This window comes from Pteropus alecto, unplaced genomic scaffold (genome assembly GCF_000325575.1).
Source record: "Pteropus alecto unplaced genomic scaffold, ASM32557v1 scaffold121, whole genome shotgun sequence".
NCBI classification, from domain to species: Eukaryota; Metazoa; Chordata; class Mammalia; order Chiroptera; family Pteropodidae; genus Pteropus; species Pteropus alecto.
The window spans coordinates 2,062,214-2,088,816 of record NW_006434369.1 but is presented as its reverse complement, the minus strand read 5'-3'; the positions used below and the strand labels follow the sequence as shown (position 1 = coordinate 2,088,816).

Here is a 26,603-nt window from a genome sequence, read left to right as displayed (position 1 = left end):
AAAAAAAAAAAATAGGTGGCCAGCTATATTCGGCTCTTGATTTAGAGGGTGAAAATTGGACCCAGATAGTCCACGAAAGAAAATATTGCTACAATAATGCAGATAAGAAATAGAGTTAACTCTTTTGTGGTTAGTTATAAAGGCAGAGTGAAGATAAGTGATATTGAATTGATATTTATAGCAACTCGTGTTCTTGTGTGCTACTTTTGAAGTTGCCACAGAAAGGAACTTTGAAGGAACCATTGTGCTTATGCGGTACTCAGTACTCTTGGACTTTGTCTTTTTACCTTGCAAGGATTTTATGTTAAAAGGCTGTTTCTTTTCTAACTGCTTGTAATGGCTACTCATTTTAGCAACACCTATTACTACAAAGTAGTTAAGTCTCCTTCCTTTCTTATGTGCCAGCCTTGCCTTTGTTGCTAGAGAATGACCTTTCCTTGCAAACAAATGTTCTCTTTAGAAAATAAGGTGAGTCTGATATAAGAAGATATGGCTACTTAGATTTTATTTTATCAACTATTGTTGAATTAATGCAGAATTTCCTATTTGCATTTTCTTCCAGCATTTGTTGCCTAGTTAAGGACCTGCCAGGGTAAATGGTGCCACCGCTCCTCTACCAACCACACTGTGAAAATGAGAGGCTGATTGTTACATGTTCAGCTCCGCTAAGGTTATTTTAGAAACCATAAGGGCTGCAAAAAAAAAAAAAGAAGAAAAAAGCATTTCCCCGCTGATACCTACTGTGTTTTAGAGTCAGTGGTACATTTCCACATTTGCCAGGTTATTTTATTTGAATACCATTACACTTGGATGAACAAATTCACTTCTCCATTTTCCAACTTCCACTCTTAGAATTCTGCTGTTTTAATGTCCTCAAGAAATGCTTACACATTACCTGCTCCAACACACCCACCCACTGCGGAGATTTGAGAAACTAAAGAACCTGATAACTCTCCTTGAATTTGCTGTGACTGGAGGGAGAGAAAGAAATTTAAGACAGTCAACAGCATTTATAGTCATCTCAATTATCTTGCAGATCTTACTAGAAAGTAAGAGGTGAAAAAAATGTGTAGAGTTAGAGCAGTCTTATTATTCTTTATTTTCTCTATGTCCTTAGTTATTTCTCATTGAACATGAAGGTATTATGTGTGCCTTATAAAGGAAAAACAGATGAGATTTTGAAATTGGTCTGCTTTTCTGAGTAGTTTTGGTTATTTTGATTACCAAACATATTTCACATCATTGAATTTTTTAAACTGATTTCTAAATTTTGAGGTTCATGTTAAAATCCAGGGACCTGTTTTTTCTTCTTTGTGATCTTGAATAAATATTACCTTAGGGACACCATCCAAATATATACAGTATAAAAGTTAGATTGTGATTGAGTGCTGATAATGTCAAGTGCTTTTAATTAAGCTTCTGATGTTTTATACATTGATAATAAAATAAAGGTTCGAGGTTATTAAATTAACTTTCCATTTATTTTTCAGAAGCACTCACTAAGTAGGGAACTAAATATATAACAGCAGCCTGTTCACTGCAGCCAAAGCCTGAATGTGCCCCAGAGGAATTCCTGTGTAGAGTCCATTTCTAAGTAAAGAAAGAGGTCAGGAAATCAGGCAAATCTTCAAACATAATGAGGAGATTAAGAGTGAACATGCCTGCTAGAATTCTGAATTCAGAATGGCAAGAGCCAAAAGACAGAGGGGAACCAATCTAAAAGAGCAATGGTTAACAATTGGAAGAGAACTTGGAGATTATCTTGGCTAGTGATTTTCAACTTTAGCTGCACATTGGAAAGCCCAAGAGCTCTTCAATAATAGGCTTGCCTAGATCCCACCGTGCCACTTAAATCAGTGCCACTGGCGACTAGGACTAGCACTGGTATATTTTAAAGACTCTCCAATGATTCTAACCTGCAACCATAGTTGAGAACTACTGGCCTAATCCAACTTTCTCATTTTACATATGAAGTCCAGAGCAGAAATGGCCCGAAGTCAGAGAGCTATTATTTGCTTGGATTTTAACTTCAATCTTCTCTCATCTTCTTGTCTCCTTCATTCTGTATACTCCCAGTGCAATCACATCTCCTCTCTTCTTTAAAGTATACCGATAGGTTCCTGACTCTCAAATCTATGGTCCATTTCTCTCTTATGGCACCATACCCTTATATCTAACTTCTTTCTCATTATCTCTCCAAATGTCTCACAGCCGGCCACCTCAAACTCATTATATTCAAAACTGAATTCTTTCCTCACCCTGCTGTAGTCCCCGAAACCTGTTTTTTGTCTAGAGTCCTTCTGTCAGTGTAGGACACTCTTCTCTTTGTTATCTCAGCCAGAAATCTTGGAGTTTTCTTCTGCTCCTCACTCTCTTGTATTCCTATCTAATCAGTCACCAGGTGTTCTCCATCTTGCCTCATACCTATTTCTCAGATCCATCTCACTTACCCCCTTTGCCCCTAGCTTAATTTGAGATATTGTCATTTTTTCTGAACCATTGCAGCACCCTCTCACACCATCTTTGGCCTCTAGCCTTGCTCTCATTCTCCATCTCTAACACCATTAGGAAACTCTTTCTGAAACACAGATTTGATCATTTGTCACATTTCTTGCATCATGTGCTCTAATCACTTAGCAATTTCTTTGATTCAACAAAGCTAACTCCTTTTCTCTCTGTCTCTGTGTGCCTATACCTGAGCTACTTTCTTACAGTTTATAAAGAGCATAATCTATCTACAAACTGAGTTTTCTCATGTTGGCTTGTGTCAAAAACTGAACTTCCATTAAGCTATTATATTTTCCCCTCTTCAACTAAATGCTGTCCCGTTTAGACTGAATTTAATAGACCCAGCATTGCCTACACCCTGACAATTGGAACCTGCCCCTGCAGGTATAATAGAAGACCTCTAAGGTATAAAACTCAGGTATAAAACTCAGACCTACCTGAGCATCAGACCCCATCCTGCATAGTTACTTCACTTCTGAAGTTTTCCTGGCTACTTCATTTTTTTTATCCCTGACTTCAGAGTTTCTTGTTGCTTATTGCTAAGCCCTGCCTCACAGTGATTCTCTTAGTTCCTGACTAGTTCTTCACCAAGGACCCCTTTGACCCTCAGTCATTTGTTTTTATTTTGTACCTCTGGGCTATTTCCACCCTTTTGCCTCAGGATATGGTCTTCTGACTTCTCTTATGAATGTCTGTCCCTGGCATGTGTAACTGACCAGTTCTTGATCCCTAGCCCTTACTGTCTGGAATTTTGACTCCAGTCTTCTTTTGGGATTTGTTTAGAACTCTCCTAGTCCCTACCACACCATCACAGCCTTGCTGTCTCAAGTGCACCTGCATGACATAAAGTTCAGCTGTTCAGAACCTGACTGTCCAGTTAGTGAGTTGGTTTGGCTCCTTATCTTTTCATTCTTACTTTTCTGTAGCAACTTGCCAGTTGATTAGTTGACCACTTCTTGGGTTCTCTGCCAGAAAGGGGACAGGAAAAAATAAGTACATTGAAACTCTCCTTTCTTGGCATATCAGGTATACTTAAATATACATATTTAAGTATATGTAAACTTGTTTCAGTGGTTGCCCTAGAGTTTGCAATACACATACATTTACAAGTAATCCAAGTAAAAAAAATATCCACTTTCACATAACACAATACTATTTCACTGGTAGTGTACCTTATAATAACAAAATAATCCTAATTCCTTTTTCTCATCCCTTATATCATTCCTGCCATTCATTTCATAAATACGTAAGCATACATAATTGAATATGTTGTTGCTGTTATTTTTTGAACAAACTGTTCTGTTAGATCAATTAAGAATACGAAAAATTAAGTTTTTATTTTATCATTACTTTTTCCTTGGTCAGTGCTCTTCTTTATGCAGATCTGAATTTTAGACCTATAATATTTTCCTTCTTTCTAAAGAGCTTCTTTTAACATATCTTGCAAGGGAGGTCTACTGGCAATAAAGTTCCTCAATTTTTGTTTGAAAAAGTCTTTATTTCCTTCACTTTTGCAGGATAATTTCACAGGGTACAGAATTCTAGGTTGGTGGTTTTTTCTCTCAACTCTTAAGTTCTTTTTCTTGCTCGCATGATTTCTGAGGAGAAGCTGGATGTAATTCTTACCTTTGTTCCTCTTTCGGTAAGGTGTTTTTCTCCCCTGGCTTCTTTCGAGATTTTTCTCTCTGATTTACTATAATTTGAAAATGATGTGACACAGTTTTCTTGGCATTTGTCCTGTTTGATATTCTCTGAGCTTCCTGGATCTGTGGTTTGCTTTCTAACATTAATTTGGGGAAAACTCCCAGTCATTATTGTTTCAAATTTTTCTTCTATTCCTTTCTTTCTTTATTCTTGTAGTATTCCCATCATGCACATGTCATAGTCTTTGCAGTTGTCTCACATTCCTTGGATATTCTGTAGTTTTCAATCTTGGTTCTCTTTGCTTTTTAGCTTTCAAAGATTCTATTCATATATCCTTTAGTTCATAGAGTCTTTCCTCAGCCATGTTTAGTTTACTAATAAACTGATAAAGGCATTATTCATTTCTGTTAGGATTTTTGAGCTCTAGCATTTCTTTGTGGTTCTTTCTTAGGAATTCCATCTCTATTCTCACATCGCCCATCCGTTCTTGAATGTTGTCTACTTTATCCATTAGAGTCCTTAGCATATTAATGATAATTGTTTTAAATTTCCAGTCTAGTATCTAGTATCTCTGCCATCTGGTTCTGATGTTTGCTCTGTCTCTTCAGATTGTTGTGTTTTTGTTTTGTTTTTTGTTTTGTTTTGTTTTGTTTTTGTTTTGTTTTGTTTTTGCCTTTTGCTATATCTTGTAATTTTTCTTGATAGTTGGGCATGATGTACTGGTTAAAAGGTACTGCTGTACATTCCCCAGGTAAGGTAGGCTCTGATAATACCCCAGCAGGTTAGACTCTGGTTAACCAGTTTCCCCTGAGGGTAGGTCTTGTTAAGAAGAACGGAGTTCACTAGTGTACTTCAGAATGCTTCCTTTTCCCCTCCTTTTGGCAGAAGGAAGCCCAAGGAGTTTTCTTGGTATTTACTGTGGGAATCTGTTTGAGCTCCTGGAGGTAAATTTCACAATATGGTGGGGCCTTCCATGACTGGCTCTCCCTGGAGTTCTTAGCTTTCGGAGTTGTGTGCACTGAGCCTCCACTCCAGCATTTCATTAATTACAATTCAAGTTTTCCTACCTGAGCACCAGTTCCTACAGCAGCTTCACCCTGAGTCTCTGCTCCCAGAAGTTGCATTCCCTATATTTGCCTATTATTCTCTTCAGTTCTAGAGGATGCAGTTTTCTCTGTGTCTTCCCCTCTCTTCTGGACCCAGGAAAAATTGTTTCTTTTTCTTCTGTTCAGCTTCTTACTTGTTATTAGGTTGGAATGGTGACTTCCAAACTCCTGGCACATGGAATGGGAAACCAGAAGTTAGTATATTGAAATTCAAACCTGCTCTTTGGCTTCTTACCACAAAGTATGATGAAGGCTTGCCGAAACATTTATATTTTATACCTTAAGTTTATCAAACTCTCTGAAGGCTTGTAGGTTTTATTAGTTTTTTGAGACTCCAAATGTAGAAATTACATATTAGCTTATAATAACACTATTTTATTTGAGAACGCTTTAATCTACAAGCAGAGAATGATCACAGAAAGCATTGAATTAGATTGGGGAACCAAGAGAAGTTAAATGGGTGGATATTGTTACAGTTTAATTGATTGGATAAGCTCACCTTCAAAATACAGATTCTTATCACCTATGGAGCCTTTTTCAGATATGAACTTTGTTGTATGCCTTTGATAAAAATTGAAATGATTACATTGTCTGGAAACTTGAACTATTAAAAATGCTCCATTGAGGCCTTGGTTTTATCTGAAAAAGGGGTTTAAACATGGATCTAAAAGAGGTCACCAGTGTTTTCTGTTCTTAAAAAGTGAAATAGAAAAGCAATTCAGGGAATACCTACAGGATGGAGATCTGCAGGTATTTAGCTTCTCAGAAATCTAGAAATTCTACCAAATTTTATACTGCTTCATCTTTTAAACCAGATTGCAGCCCAGACAGGCTGCAAGACTCAGCATGTACTTACTTCTTAATAACCTTCTCTCTCTTGGGCCCGATCTTTGGGATTAATGATAACAGTGACTTGAAGGCACCTTTACAGTTTGGGAATAGATGTTTGCCGTATTCACTGTACTTTGGCCACCCTCATTACAAGCTCATCACACAACTTGTTTAACATGTTTACTTTTTAAACACTTGGAGAATTAACAGGTGGTTGCATGACTGAGATGTTTGTTTTAACAAGTTGAAAAGTGGGAGGTAATTTAGACACACACTGTGATGCAATAGGAAAATACCTAATTATTCCACTTTGGCTCAGCGTTTAGTTTCAGTTAAAACTGCTGATAGCAAGGCTCAGCAAGCCTATTTTGTAGCATAGTACACTTAACATTGTCTTCATATGAGAAACTGGCTCACTAGCAATAATGGCCATGCTTTAGTTACTTGTACGTGAAACCTTCTACTCGGCTTTAGTGCTAGAACTTAGTAAAGAGTCTCTTCTCGAAGAGTATCTGTTATCAGCAGTGATAATGTGAATACAGAAGGTTCTGAAAACCCCAGATCTATTTCATCATGCTCTAAAAAGCGACGTATAATATTTTCTATCTGAACATAGAATGCTCAAAAGGTAAATCCTAAAAACAAGATAGCTAATTGTTATTTTGCCTGATACATTCTCCTGATGTGTCAAGATATAGGTTGTGATTGGTTCTTAAACTATTCTCATTGAGTGAATAGAAGGAGCAAGAAATTTTGCCGGATAGTTAATTGTTCATTTGGTTTGGGGTCAGGGGACTACTTTCAGAAATAGACGTGGTCAAAGATAGAGATTCAAGATCAGGAATGGCTAACTTTTTTTGTAAAGGGCCAGATAGTAAATCCCTTAGAATGTATGGGCCATACAATCTTTGTCATAACCACTCAACTCTGCTATGTTAGCATGAAAGCATTCATAGACAATACATAATTGAATGAGTGTGGTTCTGTTTCAGTAACTTTATTTACACAAACAGGTGGTGGGCTGAATTGGCACATGGGCCATCATTTGCCAACCCCTATTTTGGATTTCAGAAGATGAAGCACTGAGCTAATGCTCTGACTACACAGAAAAAATAGCAATGGTTTTCAGTTAACTAGACTAAGTTAACTGATACAACCTAAAACATTCATAGCCAAGACTTCACTGTATTTGTATGTAATAAATTTGTTGTCAGAAAAAAAATGTTCTTCCTTCAATGGCTTCTTTGGGGGCTAATCCGAGTGTATTTACTTATCATTTATACCCCACTTCCTTCCCAAAGTAATTTGAGATAGCTTATAATAAAAGGCATCTTTATCAAACAGACATATTAAATCAAAACCCACGAAAAGAGTCACACAAACAACCTCTGAATATTTCGTGTCCACCTGCCAACTGAAGCTGGTAGCGCAGCCATTTCTGGGACTAAACAGACCTGGGGATAGCTCCTAAGTTTAATATTGATGTGCTCCCTGCTTTATCTTCTCTAGCACAATTTCCTTTCAGAAAAAAAAATCTGCCATGTTTTATATTAAGTCTCCTACCAAAGGAAGTGTTAGTATCCATCATTTTTCTTCTAACTGAAGTATACGCCAAGAGCTGTTATACCAACTATGTGGGTGAATGGAAAGGAAAGAGAAAATTATAAGCTAATGAAAACTTTTGTGGGCAGGTGACCTGTTCAGAACAGATTCTGGGGCTCATAGAGCCGAGGAACTATTTTCAGTTGCTTAGAGATACATCTCTGCTCTCTGGGGAAAAGGGATGTTAAATAACTTTAGAGTTTGATGGTCAGAAGATTCCTGAGAGGTGGACGGATGAGGTAGGAATTCTAGTAGAGCATTAGGGAGGATAACTGTTAGTGAGTGTCATAATGTGGCCAAGTGATTCAAAGGACTGCCAGCTGGAATATTGACTCCAAAGACAGTTCAGAAATAGGGAAACTGGTCTATGGGAAAACTATGACTGTGTACAGATGACTTCGATACAAGGTCCGAATTAATATCAAATTTGAATACTTAGCCAGGTGGCTACAGAGGATCATGTGGAACCCAAGTAGTGGGATCCGCTTAGATCCCTGGTATTGGAGAGGGATGACAGACGTCCCCATGCAGACACTGGAATTTAAAGGAAAGAAATACTTCCTTAGTAAACATGGGTACCAGGCAAGAGTTCACGCCCAAGTGAAGATAGAAACAGCTCAGTTACCAGGTAGTTGGATTAAAAACATCAAAGTAGAACCAGAAGCAAAACAGGAGCCGAATGAAGGACAAACAGGCCACTCTCATGATAAAATTTTAACATGTGATAATGGTTAACCCTATGATGTACAAGAAATAAATACAACAAAAAAATCCTACACTTGGCAGCTGGGAAGGTTTTCAATCTCTGTTTTAAAAGTATTTTATCTTTTCTGTAAATTCAGTAATATTCTAACATTTAAGTAGAAAAGAGAAATTAAGAATTTCCAACTTAAGCTTCAGTTTCTCTCCTTCACTTTCAGTGAGAAGGCAAATTGGTACTGTGTTTGGGAGGAGGCAGTTTGGCAGTATCTATGGAGGTAATAAACATGCATACTTTCAAGCTCACAAAGATATTTGTGCAAAGATAATCATTATATTAAAAAATTGAAATGAATTGCAGAAAAAGTTTCAGGTTTCAGAAGTTTTTGGATTTGAGAACGTTATATAAGGGATTGCGGGTCTGGATTTACAAACATTTATAGTTTGGCAAAAATAACTTGTGATGTGGAAAAAGTAAATTTCAGAACAGTATACACAGAATGATCCCCTTTAAAAGTAATAGTAATTGATTATGTGTGAAGATATATGCATAGCAGATCTAGAACCATACATAAAATTGTTCATGTTAGTTATGGCAAGTGTACAGAGCACAGGGTATGAGAAAACAAGCTGATTCTTATACTGGACTATAATTATTGTAACATAATTGTAATTATAGTTGACTTTATTGTAACAGACACTGGGGGAGCAAGAAGTGGAAAGGGTACTTGAATAATGCCTAGATTCGGCTTGAGAAGAATCTATCATTAGAAGTGAAAAGAGGCTTCTCTTTTCATTACTATATTATGAGGTTTATGTGCCATCTTACAAATACTTAAGAGTTCTATGCCTATCTAACTCAGGTATTTCGTTTATTCATTAATTTAGCAAATATTTATTGAGTGACTATGGTGTGTGAAACACCATGCCCTGCACCTGGGCTATATAGCAGTGGCAGAACAAAGGCAGCTCAAGCAGACAGATACAAGTTGTGACCAGGAGGACTGAAGGAGGTAAATTGTTTAAATGGACGCTTGCTAGTGTTCAATTCAGGGTAACAGCAGTTGGTATTGCAATGAAATTCAAAGTTTCCTAAATGTGTTTGAGTTTAATTTCTTTTCAATTTTTTTTTCAGTTTAGTCTGTGAATTATGTATTTATAAAATAGAGTTTTTGATGATGATTGGAGTTTTAATTATAAAACCTTCTAGGAAGAGGTTGCCTGGCTGGCCTGTGACGATGACCCGCAAAGTAGCTTTGGTTTCTCATTGCATCCACATGTCCCAGATTGATACTGCCACCCTTAACCTTGCACAAGGAAGAATCTCTGATAAACAATATCTTAATGCAGATTGATAGAAAGATACAGAGAGATGCACATATGGACTCTTACACAAACACACATACACACACACACACACACACACACGTACATGTTTTTGCTACCTATTAACGCAAATGTTTGTGTTTTCTTCCACAGAAAAAGCAAAGAACAAAAGATCTTTCTCGGGTATTTCATTCTTACAATCCATATGATCACAAGGTAAGAGATGCATTGATTAGTGTATTAGGTAGTAGATGTCTTTCTCAATATATAGCACAATTTTCACTGATATATATGATTTTGAAGTACACTTACCAGTTCCATTTATATTTCCATTTTAATTCTTAAATCTCTCTTTAAAAGAAAACAGAAAATGCGTATTTCTGAACTAAAATAATTTTATTAGCATTAAAATCTACTTACATATTGGTACTGAAATCTTAAAGACTGAAAGGACAGATTTGGGGTTTTTTTGTTTGTTTGTTTGTTTGTTTTTTTTCTTTACCAAACACCGTAGGGATGGACTTGGTTTTTTAATTCGTAAAGATAGTTGAACTATTAACTGCCACCTCTTGGTTCTTCATTGCTCTTGATAGAAAGCAATCTTTCTAAATAAAAACCCTAACAAAAAGCTGTGCATAGCATTATATCTGAAATATCCACTGCTACAAGTTTTGCTACACAGAAGACCAAATAGTGTAGTAACCCTTACGTCTCCATCCCACAGCTTTACATACCCATGGCCAGTCTAGATTCGTTTATACCCAATGCTCTCTAGTCCCTCTCAGACATCTTTTCCCAGACATCTTTTCACTTATAAGTATTTCACCATATATTTGTAAAAGTTAAGGACTCTTAAAATAAACTTACAACTGTTTTTAAAGAAAATGCTCAACACTAGATCTTCATAGGGAAATACATTACAAGATTTCTGAGAGTTGTGTAAAACTTCTATATCATGTAAGCTTCCAGTAAATCTGTTAATTTGAGGTGATTTCAGAAGCAAACAAATTTGCACAGTTGAATTGCTAATATAAACTTAAATCTTTATCTATGAATTTACAAGGAGACATGTGGTGGAGATTTTTTAACTAGCCAAAATAACTAGTGTGAAAACTACTTTCCTCAGTTGAGAATATGAAGATGTCTGGATCCAGAAGGAAAAAAAAAATCGTGCCAGTTGTTCATAGAAATTAAAAGAATTTAAATAACTTATAGTGTTTTTGTAGTGACCAATTGACATAAGCACCAAAAATTAGTAAAAGAGGTATTTATGCTCCATGTGACTGTGGCAATATACAATACTAAACATTATATCATTTCAAGTTACTTTTTTGAAGTAAAATCAATCACTTTGCAGAATACAGCAATTTGTTTGAAAGAGATTGAGGGAGCCAGTAGTGTCTGACAATGCAGACGGAAGGTGCAGGCTGATAGTAACACAGCAAAAGGAATGAGATTAACCAGATTTCTAATGGGAAAGTTGCATTTTTTTTTAGGTGAGGCCATGTAATTAACATAAATGCAACAGTAGCTAAAGTTAACATTTAACAACAATAACAAAGGCTGTGACAAATCAAAGGTTTTTCCTGACTTGTCTAAATTTTGCCTACTTCTAACATTTTTCAAATTCACAGTTAAGGGAAATTCCATTATTCTTTTATTAGAACTCTTAATGGAATGTAGCCATTTGCAGCTTCTACTGGCTTCCTCTTCATATCCTTTGTGGCATTGTATCAAAGTCACCTCAGATTATTTTGGCTTCCCTTGTGAAGACTTCATTCCTCTACAAATTACTCATCAGGCAATGAGGAATTGAATATAAATGCTAGATGGAGTTCCTTTTGATCTTCACTTTAAGATGGGTAATAAATTTTTGTAAGTAGCTAGACTGCTTTATGAGTGATTTTTGAAGCTTCCAAGGCATGCTGACATTGTTGGCATTCTGTTTTATTCTGTATGTGTAGTGAAGGAAAAGAGAAAAGTCTCTGAAGCAGCTCCTGCCTCTTAGTAGCCTCCTCCCATTTTTCCAAGCTCCACATCAGGGCAGGTCTGTGTTACTTCTAACCTTGTCTAGTGCTGATTATCGTCCACAAAGGCTAGAATCACAGGGACTAGGTAACGTGCACTGTTTTCTCAGTCTTGGAATGTTGCTCCCCCACCCCCTGTAAATACAATAATAGAGGGTTACGATTTAGGTTACTTTGTCTTTTTAATTAACCAATTATATTCAAACAAATGAGTTTTCGAGGCAGACGGGTTTGAGTGTAAAACATTTTATAAGAGATAGTTAAAGTCAGTTTAAACATCTCATGCTCAATGAGATTTCTGGGGTGATCTTTAGGTTAAATATATACATATATCGTAAGTGAAAGCTTATGTAAAATAAAATGTAGGCTGTCTGGGATTTGCTTTAAAAAAATTTCAAGGAGGGGAGTGGGTAGCATAGAGGAAAATAAGATTGGCCATGTATTGATGATTATTGAAAATGAATGATGAGTTTTGTGGGGGTTCATCATTCTATTCTGTGTATTTTTTTCCTACATGATTGAAGTTTTCTATAATAAAAAAGCTGCAAAAAGTAAACTGTGATCTGCTCCTTGGAGTGGATGTTATGGTATTCCTTTCCTCTCTAACTAGATTCCTTTTATTGTTAATACTTCCCTCATATAAATTTATAACAAAGAAGGAATACTCTGCATTTTAGTGGATTCATTATACTGAGTAAACTCAGAAATACAACTCCTGTTCTGAAGTTGACATAATTTCCTGGGGCTTCATCCCAAATTATAGCGGGTCACTTAAATGATAGCCTTGCCTACTAGAAACTGTTAAAACAGTTGTAATTTCAAAGGATGGTTAGTGCAACCGTTTTGTTCTCAGGGAGTCAGTTATATTTGCTGTTCTTTCCTTCCCCCAAGATTGCTCCTGCCTAACCCCAGACACAGGAAAGTCACCAGGTTAAACAAACTGTGTTGTTTGACTCAGGCCAGGTGCACTTCTTAATAGTATTCTAAAGTCATTGTTTAGGTTGTTAATGGTCAGTTGGTTTTCTCTTAAATGCTGTTACAAAAAGCAAACAAAGCTTAGAGCAAAATGTGCACTCAGAATGAGTATTAAGGAAAATACTGGAGACTGGAAGAATTTCATTTTGGACTGTTACCTCTGTGGTTCCATGTCTATTTTAAAAATATGTTTTTCAGGAGTCCTTATAATACAGACATACAGAAAGGCTTTGACCAAAGCTAATTCCCACTTATCTGACCTAATAAAAGAGAATATTGGTAAAGAGAATCCAAAGCAGTAGGTAATCTGATTATGTTTTATACATTATATTCTTTCTTCAGTTATTTTAATAAACACATAATAAACATTGCTTGTAATTTCTAAAAACACATCATACTAACAACCAGGAAAGGTTTAGGGCCAGAGGCCTTCTAGGTGACAGAAGCCAACCTAAAGTTGAATTTTCCTTTGGCTAATTCAAGGATAAGTAAAGCAGGCTATAATTAGAAGACTTATATTAAAGTTATGCAAATTAGCATGTGCTTTTTGTCTTTGGCCTGAAGAAAATATTGCTATGCATATAAAAGATGTCTCTTATTTCTTTCCTTACTTCTTTTCCTGTTACATTTTATCAGAATTAGGTGTTCAGGGAGAAATCTAGGTTTTTTAGCTAAATACAGATGTTTATAATCTGCTAATGTGAAAAGCTATTATAAAATATGAAAATGCTTGCAAGGAAAAAGTTACAAAATTCTGTTTAGGTTTATAGTGGTTTTTAACATCTGCAAAGTTGACAGAGTTCCTAAACACACTTAGTCTATGTGAATTAATACATACTCAACCATTAAAAGTGAATCTTTAACAGGTTGTCACTATTTAGTTTCTGAATTTTGTGAAGTAGGCTTCTCATTTTCTTTTAATGACTATTGCTATTTTAATAATTTTCTACATCTGTAGACATAAATCAGCAGATACACCTGGGAAGTAACATTATTGTATAGCTCCTGGGTTGTCGAAATAAGCTTTTTCTTTTGGTGACTAGTGTTATTTTAATAATATTTCTACGTACACAGACATATATCAGTTGAACTGTAAACAAATTTATGTGTCAAAAAAAAAAATCTATGTATGAATACACTTGAAAAGTTAGCATATGAATAGATAGAAAACGAACATTAGTGTTTTATTCAGCCAGAGGTCTTTTGTGTAGCAATCTCAGCTCTATAAAACACAGCTCAAACCTGCAAGTAAGCCAGCCTGGGCCCAGACTGTCAAAATTACTATTTAATTCTCCCCACCTCATTACTTCTTCAGTCCCCCATCCACAAGCAGGCCACTTAAAACAAAAATTGTTCTAACAAACAAAGATGCCTGGTTTCCCAAACCACATTCAACCCTAGCAGCAGTTAAAAAGAGGGTGGTTATTGCTTCAAGAAGTCAGAGCTCCATTAAGAAGTGGCAGCATTCTAAATGAAGGCAAGGCCAAGACCATAAAAACTATGTCATTAACAGAGGAACTCTGAAAGTGCAGCTGCCCAGAATCATTTAATTTGGACCCAGATACCCAAATATCCCTATACATTTTAGTAGCCCTGAGGTAAAATAATTGGGCCTAAATTGCCTTAAAAATTTTTTTAAAAAATAAAAAAATTAAATAAACATGTTTTGTTTTAAAATAGTAGAGATGTATATAACTTATTTTTAGAAACATTGATATTTTAAGAATAAATTTTATTTATCTTAAAAACACTTAAGAACAGCTGGTTCTTAATAAGGTTGGATAAATGAAGTATTACGGCAGAGACTGGTTTTAAAAAAGAGAAACAGTGAAAGAATGGTTGAATGTGTGTTGGTAGTTGGGTAAAGGACAAAAAATGTGTGAGCACAAAGGACGAGGAGGATAGAACAAATATTCTCTCAAATTACTCATTTATATAATTAGATACTATAAAGGTATTTAAGTCTTTGAGAATATTATAAGATATTTTTATCTTAAAAATTACTCTAGGAGTAACTCGAGTGGAATAATTATGTTAATGTATCAGTACAATGCATTTTTAATTGCAGTGTTAAATATACAAAAAATATTGTTATGTATTTCTATAATCCACAGTTTCTAAGACTACCATAAGGACTGTCGTTAATACAAATGTGTCTGGGAATTCATATCTGCTAGTATACGGTGAAATATTATATAATAAAAAGTATAAAATATTTCCTGCAGCTCCATTTGGACAGATGCATACAGCAAAAATCTATTTCAGAAGTCTTAGGGGAAAAATGTCTTGGTTTCTACCACTGTCCATTCTTCCCTAAGAGACTAATAGTCTCTGTAACATCAAGTTTCATAAATACATATATCATACCTTAAGCAAAAGGAGCAGTTAGTTCCATTCCGGAAATCATATATTGATTTACATTTCTCCATTAATCAGTTTTGTCTAGTGATTTAAGGTAACAAAAGTCACTTTGTCCAGCTCTTTATGTTTGAAGAATAATGGCCATTTGACTCAATCCTGAGGCAGCCACAGTGTTGTCAAGCCTTCATTATCCCCTGCGCTTTGAATAACGTAATGTAGCAACAGAGTGCTTTGAGTTGTTCTTCTAGAGAGGGAGATGGGAATTTGGATTACTGCCTGCTGGCCCTGTTGAGCTTTGAGTTATCTGCTGTCTGGAAATAGCAAATTCAGTTTTTAATGGATCCGGCACTCTATGATAGCCAGATTTTCATGGCACATGCAGATAAAGAAACAAGTTATTGATTTGGCATGTTTATGCCATGCTTAAAACAGTTCTCTGCAGCAGATTGTCCAAAGCCATTTGTACACTTAACTCTATTCCCCATCTTTGGCAAAGACTAAAAAATGTCTAAAAAGTCATTTTAGGGGTGTTGCTAAATATCAGGAACAATTGGATAAATGTCTGATTGAATTCCCTTATTGTAATATTTTCCCATGTCATACTAAAACCATGCTCAGGTTATGGCCTTGAAACACACAAAAGTGAGCACTTCAGTACATATTAAACTCATTTCTTGGCCCCATTGACTTCACTCTAAAGCCAAATGAATAACTCAACCTCAAAATAAAGGACATAGTAAGTAAAGGAGCTCTCTTGGTCTAAAATCTATGCTTTCATTTGTTAAAATATCTTCCCTCCTAAGGTGACCATGTAATTGTTACAGAAGATATAGGCCCGTTTCAGCTGTTTCCTGCCTCACAAGTAGATAACTTTAGCTACTCTTTTGCTTTCTAATCTATGCCAACCTGATTTAAAAGCACTTTCCTCATTTTTAACATTCCTCAGCTTATGATTCAAGTTGAGTAGCAGATCATGTTTGAGCCTAACTTTGATATTGTACCTATCTGTTTTTCTATTTTCCTTCCAACATGGCATTGTTCTAAAAATTAAACCTTTTTTATATGTTAGTTTATTTTGTTACTGTAAATGCAGGAATGGGTGGTATTGGAAGTTTGTGTAAATGGCAGAGATATTAGTATTTTTAAAATGATATATCTAGGGACGCATAGATGCCAGAATTCTCTTGCCACTTACCCTGAGGATTAACAAGGAGAATCGAATCTGATGGGATTATTATTATTGTTGTTGGTGGTGGTGGTGGTGTTGGTGTTATTCTGTTTAAAGGACACCATGTAACTGGCACTATCTTCAAAGCTTTACATGTGTAATAACTCATTTAATCTTTATAACAACTCTATAAGATGAATACTTTTATTATCTCCCATCTTACATATGTAGAAACTGAGACATGGAAAGATTAAGTAACTGCTCAAGGTCACACAACTCACAAGTTATGAGCTGTCTAGCTCCACCATCCATGTCCATCACCTGTATGCCACCAGTAGCTGAAAATTCAGTGTAAGACACTATAATAAAAGGTGGACTGACAAACGCAATTCAAGCTTAAGGGGGCCTTCTTACCTTACCTCTCTCTGCCCAATCCCAAATCTAAATCTAAATGGGTAAACTTTACGTAGAAATGAAGGTGTGAGAAGGAGTAAGGAGAGGCAGAGGACAGATATAGACGGGGAAGAACATTGAGGATTCACTGAATGGCCGCTCTGTAAGCAGGCAGTAAAGCAGCCCAGCTTATCCTAAAAATTTTTACCTGATTCACTCACCATCAGCCTGAGGCAAAAGAAACTTGTTTTAAGCTGGACATCAGGTCCTATTATCAGAGACTAACAGATGAGGACAATTAGGAACTGCCAGGCCCTCTGTTTCTAATAGAGCCCTGTCTGACTTGCTTTCCTCCCTAATTCCCCTCTGTGGGGGGTAGGGGGGACAGGTTGGCAACACAGTGGTTCCAGTCAAAGGATTGGAATTCTTTAGGGCCAACACAGCAGGGGATGTCTAAGCCAGAGTAATAGGGTGAGTCAGCCTAAAAGCCTAAAAGAGTGAGAAAGATTAAGGAGAGAATCAACTGAAGTCACGATACAGGGAGATGGGAAAATGGCAGCAGGGCAGGTTAGAAACAGGCAGAATGCTGTCCTGTTCCATTTATCAGGACACTAGCTAGCACTTGGGATTTCCTTTTATGGGCAGGTGGGGTCATGATTCAGAAGACAAAAAGTATCCCAGGTCATTGTTCAAGAATGTAGCATATTTAGTAGCATATTATCTTCCCTCTGCCTCCCCACCGAAGCACACCAGGAATGTTAGTAAAAGGGAAAAAGCAAAGTTCATGATCAAATCCTTTGCTAACGTTCAGTATAAAAGCATTGATTAAGTAAATAATTGAAAGAAGACCTACATAGATATGGCAGTTACTGTATTTTCAAATTACTTATCCAGTCTAAAAATTTCTCAGTTTTTACTGTCATTGGTTATACACTGCCTCTGAAATTCACTAGCATAATGAAGAACTGAGCAAAGGGGTACAGAGGAACTGCATCATATGAAGAGCCAGGGGACATGTATGTACCACCCATGCCTGGACATCTTATCCTCCACTCCTTCGAAAACTATCCTTCTGCTTGTCCTCTATCATCACTCCTTGCACCAAGTTAAAATCTATTACCATTCTCATACCCTGCGCCAACCCTTTTTGGTGTCTCACCGCCAATATGCACCACCACTTACCAACCTTTCCCATCCCCAATGGGATGGCAAACTTGGCTAGAACACAATCCACTTGATCTGTTAGGGTTGCCAGAGTTAGCAAATAAGAATACAAGACACCCAGTTAAATTTGAATTTCAGATAAACAATGAGTATTTTTTTTTTAGGATAAGTATGGTATTTGTCAATCTATACAATATATATATGTATATATATATACACACACACACACACACACACACACTAAAATTTTTATTCATTTATCTGAAATTCATGTGTAACTGTGTATCTCGTTATTATCTGGCAACCCTAGTTGCATGCCCATTACATATTTCACTTCATCAAACAGATAGAAAGATGAAAAGGAAAACATCCAAAATGGAGAGAAGTAAAAAATTATTTTAAAGCCTCCCCTGTATTTAATATGAAGGACCTGAGAAAATTTGTTCCTATTCCTCATTTCATACTTATATAATGTGCCTGGCCTCCTGGTCAAAGATTGACACCTATGACACATTTAGTTTTCAAACATTTACTATTTTAATTCAGAAGATCAAACAACTTACTCATTTGACTTTGGTTCTCTAAAATCTCATGACATTTTAACACGAGAAATCTTTCTGGATCATTGCTTGGAAGGCACAAAGAAGTTAAATTAAAAAGTGTCCATATCTTATTTTCAAGAAAAGATAATTTTTATATTCCCCCTGAAAAATATACTTTGTGTCTCAGCAATACATTTTTCATAAAATATAATTAATAACTTCTTTGTAGCCAAAGTTATTTTTATTGAGATGTACTGAGCAATGAGAATGCTTAAAACAAGTAATGTGGGCATCCATTAGAGAAATGAGGAAGCTATTATTGCTTTTTTCTTCTTTAGCTCCACTGCTCAAGTTTTAAGACTGTCGAGAGTCCTGTGATTGGTGGAGTGTGGGTTGATGCTGATTGTGGAATAAGCTCCCCAGGCCTGGCCTGTGTCTTCCTCAGCACATTATTAACAGCAGCTGAAAGGCCCCAGTCTCTGTGGCGGTCTTATATGATTACCTACCTTTGACACAGATTCTGACCTGCAGAATTTCCAGAATTCTGTTGACAAAGAATAGTGAAATGAAAGTATTTCCATGAGCCAATAATGTATTCTCCCTCGGGTTTTTGTGCAAGATCCGGAAGTCATGGTTACAGTTAGCATCTACTGTGCTTTTTTAGTATGCACATTAACACTCTTCTCTCGACATTGGAAAACTAAGGTTTTAGCATATGGGAAGAAAGTAAGTCAACCACTTTCTTCTAATGAATGTTAACATTTTTCCACTATTCAACACTCTACTTTTGGGTGCCTTTCAGAATTCCAGAGATATTTTAAATCCACATGTGTAGAATAAAAATAAAAGAGTTTTAAAAACTCAAGTTATTTTTAATTTAACTCTATTATGTGGAACACACATGGGTTAAGAAGGAGAATATTTCATTTTTAATCACTGTAAAGCATAATAATCCAGCTGCCATGCATAAAACAGGAATTTCTCTAATTCAATTTAGATATTTTTTGGACAAGGGTAATTTTAAAGCTAATTGTCTTGATTCTCCACTTTTTATTCTTATCAACACTCTTGTTTTCTAACTTAATTTCAAACAAAGTTTTAAGTTGATGTAGTTAAAGTTTTTAATTTACTCCCTTCCTCTGCCACGGTGCACTTACTTTCTTTTTCTTTTCCCTTTTTTTTTTTTTTTCTTTAGTTTGTCTCTCAATGTCAGCTAATCATCTTCCCCTATCCATATTTTTGTATTCATATTTATTACTATTGCACATACTTTTTCATTTCTACACTCAATTTCTTAGATGTTCTTGCTTTTTACCCTCCATTTTGTTTCTGCTTGGGAATATAATTCTTCAGATCTTCAACATGGCGCATTCTCATACTTACTTTCCTTCCTTTGGAGATAGTGATATAAAAACTCAACACTGGATTTGTCCATTCTCCCTTGGTCTTAAACTACAGACCTGGGAAGGTCCTCAAGGCTCATGTAATTCCACCGACCCCTGCCCCATCCCACCTCTGCTGCATAGGTAAGGAGAAGGCCCCTTTGTCCTGCCAGACTCATCTTTAAGACCCATTTTAATTTCACCTTCTTTGCATGTTTTCTGATGCACACAGAGAATTGTTCTCATGCTGCCACAATGACATGCATATGTCTTAGTTATTTGACTTATCATAGTCTTAAAATTCTTTTATAGTTCTGTTTAAGAAATGTGAGGTTTTTTTCTAGGGGGCAGGCAAAATAACTGGGATAGATGCTCATAATCCATTAGGCAGTATGGCAACAAATATTGCATTGTAATTATTTTGCCTGTTATATATTTATTATTGACATAACTATTCTACCTACTACACTGTGAATATCTTTAGGACAAGAGTCTTATCTTACTTGTCTTTTTCTCCTCCTCCAGGGAAAGACCCTAAATTATGGACTAGAATGTGTTGTATATATGAATGTGATATATTTTATTTTTCTTTTGATCTGAATACCATAACTATAAAAAGCATTTACCCATCATCCCATACAGGGTTAAAATCCAGCCCTTTAATTCCCAGTTGGGGTTCTGTCCATGTCACTACATAGTTGGAATGTTCTGGTAGTAATTACCACAGCTATGAGAGCATGTACTAGCTTCATTCTTTGTTTTTAATTGTAAAATAGTAATACTTGAACTTAATACCATATCCAAAGAACATCTCCCTCCTAACCCTATCTTACAGACCCCTGCTTCCCTTTTCAGAGGCAGCTATTTATGGTTTTGTGTGTATAACTCTAGAGTTATTTTTTGCGTATACAAGCACATACTACATGTGTTTTTATATAGATACAAGCATGCTTTTCGATTCAAATATTAACATACTACAAATTCTTCTGCTTCTTTTTCATTTTATAGCATATCTTGGAAATAATGTCAGGACATGAAGAGCTGCCTTGTTCCTTTTGTTTCATTTTTTTTTCCCTTTTGTTTTAAATAAATGTTTATATTCTTTACCAGATGTTTACCATCTTTATTTAACCAGACTCTTATTGATGGGTCTTTGGGTGGCTTTTGATCTTTTGATCTTATAGGCAATGCTGCAGTGTATAATCTCAGACATATGCCATTTCATGCATGTATAAATATTAACTATATGATAAATTTCTAGAAGTGGAATGGCTGGATCATAGATGTGTGCATTTTAAATCATGATAGGAATTGCTAGATACCACTAAATAAAATGTTCCAATGTACATTTCCGTCAATAGTGTAAAAGAGTGCTTCCTTCCCTGTAGCCTCCTCTACACACTATGTAAACTAACTTTTAAAATCCTTTCCTATTAAGGAAAAAGGGTATCTAATTATGCTTTTAATTCTCTTTTGAGCGTAGCCACTCAGTTGTTAGAAATAGCCATAAAAATAGAATAATTTGGTCTTTGATTTTATGTAGCTACCTTCCTATTCAAAACTTTAAGTTCTGATTCCTACACTTACCAGCTGTATGAACTTGCTGCTACTTAAGTTTTCTTTGCCTCTGTTTTCTCCTCTGTAAAGTAAGAATAATACTGGATTTCATAGACTCTAAAACACTGTTAATTATGACTTGCCACTAATTAAAATGAGACTGCCCATTATAACGTTGAGACATCATTGATTAGGACAGCGGTCCCCAATGTTTTTTGGCACCAGAGACCGGCTATGAGATTAATATGTCTGATCTCTGGTAAGGCTGAGGCGGTGATGCTAGCACTAGGGAGTGGCTGCAAATACAGATGAAGTTTCCCTGGCTTGCCTCCTGCTGTGCAGCCCAGGGGTGGGGGGACTCCTGGATTAAAAGATATATCTCAAATTGAGAGGTGCTAAAATTGTAAAGAAGAAATGTATATTTTAGACTTAATGAAGTTTGCTAGTACTTGCCTTATAGGAGTGTCTTAAGGCTAAAATGGAGAGCCTCTGGCATAGCACCCAGCACACAGAGTGCTCAATAAATGTCTGTTATAATTCTTGCAGTAAAATGATAGTTACTAGAATGTCAGCTCCACCACTAGTACTCAGCACATAGTACATTCTCAATAAATAACAGATGCTGTTATCATTAATGTAAAATTATGGTTATTAGAATGGAAGCAGGGATTTTTTTTAATGCTGTTTCCCCAACACTTAAAACAGTGCTTAGCATATGGGAGGTACTCTATAAAAATTTGTCGATTGGAGAAGTTAATCTACTTCCTCCTCTAAAACTTCAGCAGAGATTTACACAGAAACCTTAATTTGTCCTGAGTAGGAGATGCTCTGGTTGAGGCGCTCAGAGTTCTGTGGTCTTCAGCTCCACTCCCACCTCCATACTCACCAAAACTTCCAGACTTATCACCAGCAACATGATTTGGTTTTTTAAAATAACTGAGCCCTGTGGAACTCGCTGTAAACGTGTAAAAAACCTTTACTTATAAACCCCAAAACTGAATAAAAAATTTCGGAATATCGTTGAATACTTTTTTCTAAACGTTAAAATGTGTTTCATGTAATCTGTACAGGATCCTAACAAGAATTTTTAAGATTTGTGTTTTGTCCTACTTTTGAGTTTGCATTTGTAAAATATTATTTTTACAACTGATCTAGTCTTAAACTCTTGTTATGCCGTATATCCACTACAGAAAAATAAGGAAAAAAGACCTTTTATTTCGAATAAACCGTAATAATTTTTAAGTGAACACGAGCTCTCATGAGTTTTTCCTTCCTGGCCATAAGGATATGAACTCTAGGAAAGTCTTCATTATTCCATAAAGTCTGTATCCTTTATTCTCTGCTTTTTTATTTTTTATATTAACTGCTTAACTCTACAGACTTTGCTTTCTTTTATTTGGTGATAGGTATTTGAATATTTCCATGCAGCATAGTTCTCTCTGTTTTGAACCTGAGAATTTAAAATGTAATACTGATTTAATCACTTTAAAAAGAGGAAATATGAAATATAGACTTTGGGTATATATTTTTAGTAAATATTTGTGTGGATATATATTATAAAGTATGTAGATGGATGGAAGGAAGGGAAGAGTGAGTGGGGTGAGTGGATAGATGGACAGGTAGGTAGGTAGGTAGGTAAGTAGGTAGGTAGATAGATATGCATGCTGTGACTAAAATATAAACTCTGGCTAATATCAGACTTAGCTACAATAATTTAATTCTCCACAAATACCCATGTTTTCTGGCTAATATTTTTTTTCTCATCTTATAAGTGGCCTTAAAATTCTTTGAATGGCTTCAAATATATTCAAAAATTAATTTAGTTGATAGGATTTGAGTCAGAGTCTTGTTGAAAACTTAAGCTGTCTATTAAATCAATATAGCATGTCCCTGTCCTCGGGCCCTCTGTGGAAGGAACAGAAGCCTGCTTGTTCTTGTATGAGCATCACAAGGTGTGTGAAGGTCACTCCCACATGTTATACAAGTTCATTTTTTTCACAGACCCGCTTGCTGATGTGTTTATCTGACTTCACAGTCACACCTTTTACTTACTTGAAGAAGATAAAGACAACACTTGAAAGTTTGCTACGAAAAATTGAGGCAAACCTAATTAATATCTCCTACTGAAATACTTCACAATCTGTAGTAAGACTTAGAACAAGTTAAAATTGCTGCCAAGCTATCACTAAATTCGTACCCCAGAAGGTCAGCAGCTGCTAACATTTCAGGTCTGATTAGTGATTCAACATTCTTTTTTTTACTTGGTAGGTTTAAACAGTCACCAGTTTTCACTTCAGTTATAACTTGGAAATGTACTCATTTCTGAATAAAGACAAATAGTCTTAACTTATGGATGAGAAATCTTCAAATTAAGTATTCATAATAAATTTCGAATATGTAACAAACATGTATTTCAAACTTCCCTCAAGCATTGCAAAAACACTTATCTATGGATATAATTTCATCATATTCGGGTAGTAGGTTAATAACATAATACATGCATGTCGGTGTATTGTTCTCTACCACGGTTTATTCTCACCCCCCTGGTCTCTCCCTCCAGGCTTCTCCTGATTTGTGCCTCTTTGATGTTGCTGTTTCCCATTCACAATAGTGTTGTTCCTTGAGCACCCATGGCTGCTCCCACGCAATCAAACATACATGCGACACACTCCAGTGCATTTTCTTTTGGGTGGTACTTCAGCCCCACTGTACGCAGGACTGAACTCATTCTCTCTCTGCTTCACCACCCTCTCCCCTCAACACGTATGCTCTGTTTTTACTGCCCGGATGAATATTAACACACCTTTCCAGCTACTAAGCCACATGTCATCCTGGAGTCCTCTCTCTCTCTTTACCCACTACTTTTGATGGGTCCAATTTTTCTAAATCTATTCCTGTGATTTATCTGGATTTTGCCTCATCATCTTCATTGCAGTCACCTTTGTGCAGGCGCTTGGCACTTCTCTCCTGTATTTCTTCATCTGTCTCAAACTGATTTTCCTATTTGCATTCTCACTGTCTTCCTAAACCTCAATCCATTCTCCCACTGTTTGATATTTATAAAATACAATTCAGATTGTGTTAATCCCCTGCATAAGACACTTCCTAAGTCCTTGGTCACTTACAGAGGAAAGCCCCAGTATGACACATAAGGCTCTCTTGGCTAGCAGCTTCTTCTCTTTCACGTTTTACACCAGCCCTACCAAATTGTTTGCCTTTCCCAAATACTCCACACTCTCTCTGTGCTCTATGTCTATGTACAGGCTGTTTTCTGTTTTTGGAAGCTACTATTATTTCATTCACCTGTTTCATATTTCCTCTTAAGAACTCAGAGTTAGTCATTCCCTCTGTAAAGCCATCCCTGTCTTCTGCTCCCCACCTGCTCCAGGCTGAGGTGTCCCTTTTATGTGCTCCCCCAACCACATTGTCTTTCTATCTCCCCTGGATGACTCTGGACTTTTTGAGGAAAAAGATAGTGTTGGTAAGGATGGGGTCAAGTCTGTAGTTCTGAGGACTAGTGCAGTGGCTGACACATAGTAGATGCTCAATAAAAGTTAATTTAAGGAATGAACATGATTTTAAGATCTGACTTTCTCTTACGCTGGTACTCTTGAATATATGTCTCTGAGGCATCTTCTGTATTTCATGCACATATGGAAAATTAAAAAGCTTGTGTGGATAAGCAGTAGTTCTACAGGATTTCCATATTTCATATTAATCTGCATCTTTTCTAGCCTCAGTTTTATTACAATTAATAGAATTAAGGAGAATGACTTGAAAGCAGGATTTGCTTTCTTTTGCAGCTATATGAAGAGTATACAAGCTCCTTATAATGGAGTGGTGTCCCTTCTATACCAAAGGTCCACAAACTTGATGGCACATTAGAATTACCTGGGGTGCTTTAAAATATGCTGATGCTTGAGTCCCACATGTCTGTACAACTTGTGTGTGTGTGTGTGTGTGTGTGTGTTACATTGCTTCCAAATGTTCTAAATGAGCAAATTATGTTAATTGGCTTCATTATAAAGTGATATATTTTCATCTCAGCTGAGCCCACAACCCTAATCCTTTTTTGCATTCCCTGTCAGCTCCTTCTTCCATTTTTCCTGGCTCTTATCCTAAACCTTTATTATTTTTCTTAGCCCTTCTCCTGCTTCACCCCTACCTATACTGTGCACATGCATGTACACACACACATACACACTGCCCCTCATGAATTGTTCTTCTGCTTATATTACTCAAACAGCAAACCTGAGTATTACCATTTTGAGTTTCTAGTTTTACCCATATGTACTTAATATGATCATGTGACATATCCCTAAGGATTCTAATTGACTTACTAGATATTTTATTTAGGACTATATTTGAATAACACAACTCATGCTGGCTTAAAGAGACAGTTTATATTTATACTTTATTAGCCTCCTTAATTGAACTGCCAAGGTAGATTTTGCATTAAGCAAGACTTCATTCAGGATACAGAGGAGTCACCAGTAGCAGTCTTTGCTTTTATCACTTGGCAATTTTGATACATCAGCTATTCCTCAGGCTCACCTCCTTGGAGTTAGCCAAGTGGTTGCTATAGCCATACTCCTTATTCTTCAGACTGCCAAACATAAAGAAGAGAGAAAGCCACTGTCCTGGAAAATCCAACCAAAGTTCCATCAAATCTGATTGATTTGAGTTATGTGTACTTCCCTAAATTGGGGGTTAATGTGTTGATTGACTTAAGCCAGTGGGGGTTCTCACCCCAGATGCCAGGGATGCAGCTAACTCACCCACCACATTGGCTACAGCGTGTGAGGGAAGAAGGGCTGGTGACTTCCCCAAGGAGTAAAGGTCGAATACAGAAAGGGCAAGAACAAATCTTTACAATAATGCAATTTATAAAAATAGTATGTGTCTATAGGATTTCATCAACATTTGAGCAATATATATTTAATTCGAAGTGTCATTTAGGTATATTTAGTAAAACTGCTGAGTCATATTGGAACATTTTAATTTCTAGTGATGTGAATACAGAAAAAGTAGTTATATTTATAAGCAATATAAGAAATCACTCAGAATTTATGAGTTTAATTTTTTTACAAATAATAAAATTCACTACACTAAATATTAGAAGTATGGTATAATAGAGTCTGAAGAACTGACTTCAAATTGATGTTTTCTCTTCACTTTTGATATTATTTTCTCTGATCACCAATTTTGTTATCTGCTTGATGTAGATATAGGTAATACTTGTCTTAGTTATCTCACGGAGTCATTGTATCAAATGAGAAAATACATGTTAAATCATAAAATAAAAGGCAGAGTTAATT

The 26,603-nt window shown here is 36.1% G+C and overlaps 1 protein-coding gene and 1 long non-coding RNA gene across 13 annotated transcripts in view; one reads left to right on the top strand and one right to left on the bottom strand.

The window, feature by feature from the left end:
- CDKAL1 (CDK5 regulatory subunit associated protein 1 like 1) overlaps positions 1–26,603 on the top strand; it is a 567,467-nt gene that overhangs the window by 440,949 nt on the left and 99,915 nt on the right. For all 10 annotated transcript variants that reach the window (XM_006909233.3, XM_015587298.2, XM_015587300.2 and 7 more), the window contains one exon: positions 9,870–9,932. In XM_006909233.3, coding sequence (XP_006909295.1) covers positions 9,870–9,932 — 63 coding nt within the window. The remainder of the gene's footprint in view (positions 1–9,869; positions 9,933–26,603) is intronic.
- On the bottom strand, positions 1,071–16,995 carry LOC107195485. Of its 3 annotated transcripts, none has more exons than XR_003045546.1 (3): positions 16,862–16,995; positions 3,859–5,426; positions 1,071–3,473 (listed from the first exon to the last, which is right to left on the bottom strand). It is a non-coding gene; the product is annotated as an uncharacterized LOC107195485 (long non-coding RNA). The 3 variants fall into 3 exon arrangements; XR_001516651.2 differs by having other exon boundaries at positions 4,135–5,426; XR_001516650.2 differs by having other exon boundaries at positions 1,463–5,426; positions 16,862–16,992.